This window comes from Poecilia latipinna, unplaced genomic scaffold, assembly GCF_001443285.1.
Source record: "Poecilia latipinna isolate Pla-1442-1.1 unplaced genomic scaffold, P_latipinna-1.0 Scaffold975, whole genome shotgun sequence".
Lineage (NCBI taxonomy): Eukaryota > Metazoa > Chordata > Actinopteri > Cyprinodontiformes > Poeciliidae > Poecilia > Poecilia latipinna.
Window position 1 is genome coordinate 326254 of NW_015113591.1, and position 4371 is coordinate 330624.

The 4371-nt window shown below is 39.5% G+C and overlaps 1 protein-coding gene across 1 annotated transcript in view; it reads left to right on the plus strand.

Annotated features, from left to right (window-relative positions):
* scinlb (scinderin like b) overlaps positions 1 to 4371 on the plus strand; it is a 32779-nt gene that overhangs the window by 18776 nt on the left and 9632 nt on the right. Inside the window, exons 5-9 of the mRNA XM_015050103.1 lie at positions 1061 to 1210; positions 1577 to 1666; positions 1813 to 1945; positions 3571 to 3659; positions 3744 to 3959. Coding sequence (XP_014905589.1) covers positions 1061 to 1210; positions 1577 to 1666; positions 1813 to 1945; positions 3571 to 3659; positions 3744 to 3959 — 678 coding nt within the window. The remainder of the gene's footprint in view (positions 1 to 1060; positions 1211 to 1576; positions 1667 to 1812; positions 1946 to 3570; positions 3660 to 3743; positions 3960 to 4371) is intronic.

The following is a 4371-nucleotide window of genomic DNA, read 5'->3' on the forward strand; positions in this document are numbered from 1 at the left end:
TCTACTCTTTAGATAATTATCCTTACTCCCTGCTGGATTATATTAACCTTAGTTCACCAGCAGTCTATTCATTTCTGTCCCAGCAGAAATAAATAAATAAAAAAACCAAACAAACAACAACAACAAAACCCAATTGAAACAGTCCTCACTGTTAAAGTTCTTATGGATCCGATCAGTAGGCAGACTCCCCTCGTTTGACATGGAGGTGGACTGAAGTCAAACTCCTCAGGCTAATGCTTCTGATCTCCCGTCTCCCTCGACCTCTCCAACTGTCCGGATCCTGTTCGTGTCGCCAAACTGTTGTGGAAATTTTTCTTTAACAAAGAGTGAGGAAAAACTGTTTTAAAGCCCAAAGAACCAGAGAAATAAGACATTCGTAATCAGAATTTATTCAAATGCTTTCCAGCGTTTGAAGCCTCTGCTCACTGAACACAGTCAGGAAAAAGAGCCTGGATCAGAACACAGCATACAGTTTTGTAGGGAGGGTTTCACTCCATTCACATAATTTGAGAATCTACTTGGTTACAGAACAGATTGGAAGCACACGTCTCTTCTTTCGCTTGGGGAATCAAGCACGTCATGAGGGTGCAAGTAGAAACAATTTAACAACTTTATTGTAAAACCAAGGCCATAGAAATGGCTTCAGAAGACTTTTTCATGAGCATGTGCATTACACAAGAGTCATTATACTGCCATGCATTGTTTTACTTATAATCATGTGGTAATCGTAAAATTTTCCACTACAGGGAGTAAACAGTTTTGCAACACACTGTATGTGGTGTTGAATAAATGTAATGTTTCAGTTGCTGATTTTTGTGTTTTTATGAAGCACTTCGAACTGCTTCGTTGCTGAAATGTGCTACACAAATGAAATTTGATTGGATTATATAATTTTGAATTTGTGAAACTTGACTTTAGGAGTCAAAGGCTTTCTCGGTGTAGAGTAACTGGCCTCCTAAAGTCATAAATGATGCTGCAGGTGATGCTCCTGTCTTCTTATCTTTCCAAACAGTTGAGGGTTCAAACATCCTTTTCTTCTCTTTTTCTCCGCGTCCTGCAGGATGTGTACCAGTGGTGCGGCAGTGAGTGTAACCGTTTCGAGCGGCTCAAGGCCTCCCAGGTGGCCATCGACATCAGAGACAATGAGAGAAACGGCCGAGCCAAGGTGCACATGGTGGAGGAAGGAGGCGAGCCTTCTGAAATCATAGAGGTGAAACATTCTCACATTCCTCTTTTTTCCCCCTGATGAACCACATCGAGTGTGAGCCTCAATCAGAATCATTCTGTGGAATTAATGTCTGTCGGCGTGGGAATGGGCGGACACAAAGATGCTCTTTGTCTCTGTGCTAGTTCTGTGCAATGGTGACATTGTAAACACTTCCTTTACATCGCAGAGGAATAATGAACCTGAGTATGGGGCAGGGGGCAGTTTGAGATTGATCCTTTTTCTTAAGTTTAGTTTTGATCTGGCTGACGTTAGTGGGACCTCACATCAACCAATCAAATTGCTGCCATTCTGCTGGTTTACTGATGGAGACAAAATCACAGTGACTGACTCTTCAGCTTGTTTGTTCAGGCTTTAGGATCCAAACCCACCATTGCTCCCAGCACTCCGGATGATGACAAGGTGGACACCTCCAACAGGAAGAAGGGCGCCCTCTACATGGTAAATATTAAACTGTCTGTAAAGTCTAATAATTGCATGGGACCTCCTAAAACAAAGCTGTTTACTCTACTACAGTCTACAAACCACAGATTTCATGTTTGCTTATTCAAATCACTTTAATGTGACTGTGTGTTGTTGCTCTTCAGATCTCAGATGCCTCTGGCTCCATGAAGGTGACGGCTGTGGCTCAGTCCAGTCCCTTCAAACAGGCCATGTTGTCCCCTGAGGAGTGCTACATCCTGGACAATGGGGTGGACAGGAACATCTTTGTTTGGAAGGGTACTGAAAGTGTTCATGTCTTGATGATGTAGCAGAAAAATTATTAAAGCGACACTCATGGGTCAATCAGAAAGATGAATGTAGCAAATTTTGTTTAATTTTAATTTAATTTACTTGGTAGGGACAATCCACATTAATTGGCATTTCTGTAAATGCTCCAAAATTAGGCAAATGGCTACTTTTTCATCTGTTGTCCCTGAGTAATGAGACATTCGTCCTGCTAAAGACAAAAAAAGTTCTATAAACAAGGTTTAAATGACTTAACATAATTAAGTCATTTCACTGTTTATTAATAATTGTAGCTGTTTATTAAATAATGTTAATAAATTAGTTAAACTCACATTTTATTATAATGACTGAAAAACACTTTTGATTTTCTGACAAAAAAAATTTAGATTTAAAATTTATGCTAAAATTTTTTATTAGATTAACATTTTTTATTTTTGCATTTTTTTCCTCTTCTTCCCTCCAGGTTTCTGAGGCCCCTTCTGGTGGCCCCCAGTGGCCCTCGGGCCCCACTTTAAAAAACACTGGTTTTAACCATCTTATTGTTGGTGTGAAATTGGAGATAGTTTTCCTGATTATTCCCTCCATTTGCAGTGACCCTCAGCATGAGGTTGCCACCATCATGCTTACCAGCTGCTGCAGTGTTGCTAGGTTTAAAAGCCCCACCTGGAATCCTCCAAACATTCTAGTCATTGTGGACAAACAGTTAAAAGTTATTTGGTTTGTCAATGTAATTCCTCAATGTGTTAGTTTTTAGGCAGCTGATACTTTCTCGTCCAAAACCTTCTTAATGATATAAAGGGTTCATGGTTGCTATGGAACAATTTTCTAACATCAGTGGCTGATAGATTAAGTCAGAAGGTTGGAACTTTAATGCCACTGGACTTTCCATCACATGATAATTCCAGACACATGTACCAACTAGAATGGATAAAGTCAAGGAACAATAGGTTTCCCAAAGGGTGTTCCCAAACCCAAAGTCAGTCCTATAAAATGGATGAACTGTGCTTTCATGTTGACTTAATTTATCCCAAAGGGAAATTAAACATTATTATATCTCATAGTATTCAAGTATTAGAGAGTGGTTGTGGATGGTGATTATGTGAACTTCTTCCTTCTCTCTTTTCTCTTTGGTAAAGCTCTGCATCCAAGAAGACCCCTTTAGAACTCTTTCGGATTTGGGGTCAAAATTCATGTGTTTGAGTGTTTGAGATGCTAATCAGCTGGCCGTGTTGTGAAAAGCAAAATCTTTCTGCCACAGTTGTACGTCATAACAACTGTCCGAAAGTAATAATTAAGAGCAAAAGTCCTGCCAGCTGCATAGTATTTAAAACCAGACGGGACAGTTGTCCAAACATGCAACACCTCAACCAAAAAAAAATTATGAACAAAAGTCTATGAAAAGAATAAATCACAACTAGCATAACGAAGATGCTACAATTCTAGAGCACAACTGAAAGTGATATTAAAAGTCCAAAATAATATGACAATGATGGGAGGAAAGTCATACATGAACAAAAACTATATATATTTTTTTTTTTTTTTTTTACGAAGCATTTAATTAAATTAGAATTGCACCACAGTATAAACTGATGGCCTTCTCCTTTTAACTCTCACAGGTCCAAAGGCCAATGCTTCTGAGCGTAAAGCCGCCATGTCTGCAGGACAGCAGTTCATCAAAGACAAGGGGTACAGCAATAAAACACAGGTAATGTCCCTGCATCCTTAACCAGTCTAAAAAGTCCCACAAAGTTTTGCTAAGCTAAAGCTAACAGTCAAGTTACACCTGCAGATCCAAGTCCTTCCTGCCGGAGCAGAAACGACCTTGTTCAAGCAGTTCTTCAGCGACTGGAGGGACAAGGATGAGACAACAGGACCTAGTAAGGCCTATGCTATCGGGCGCATCGCCAAAGTGGAACAAGTGCCTTTTGATGCCTCCACCTTGCACACAAACACAGTCATGGCTGCCCAGCACGGCATGGTGGATGACGGCAAAGGCAAGATGCAGGTAGGAGTGTGTTTCTGAAAGCAACCTGGCACAGAGAGTCGGGTCACCAGCCTGTGTGAAAAGCAGGGGTATGATAGTTTTTGGTTTTTCAGGATAGTTTAGTTTAATTTTGCTGTTACTTTTTGTTTGTCTAATGTCGTTAGTTTTATTAGTTTTTAGAGTGTGTTTTCCTGTTTTTATTAGCCATTATTAGTTACGCTGCTAAAGCACAAAATCTTAGCAAGTATTTTTGGTCAAGCTTCTGGTGAAAATGTCTTAATACATATGGAATAAGACAAAACTAATTTACAAGTAACTTTTTAATAACTTGTCCCAGCTTGTTTTAAGTCAATAATTCCTTAATATTGATGAAAAAGTGCTAGCTCTATTGGCAGATTATTTGACTTATGACATCTGAAAAAAATGTGTTATA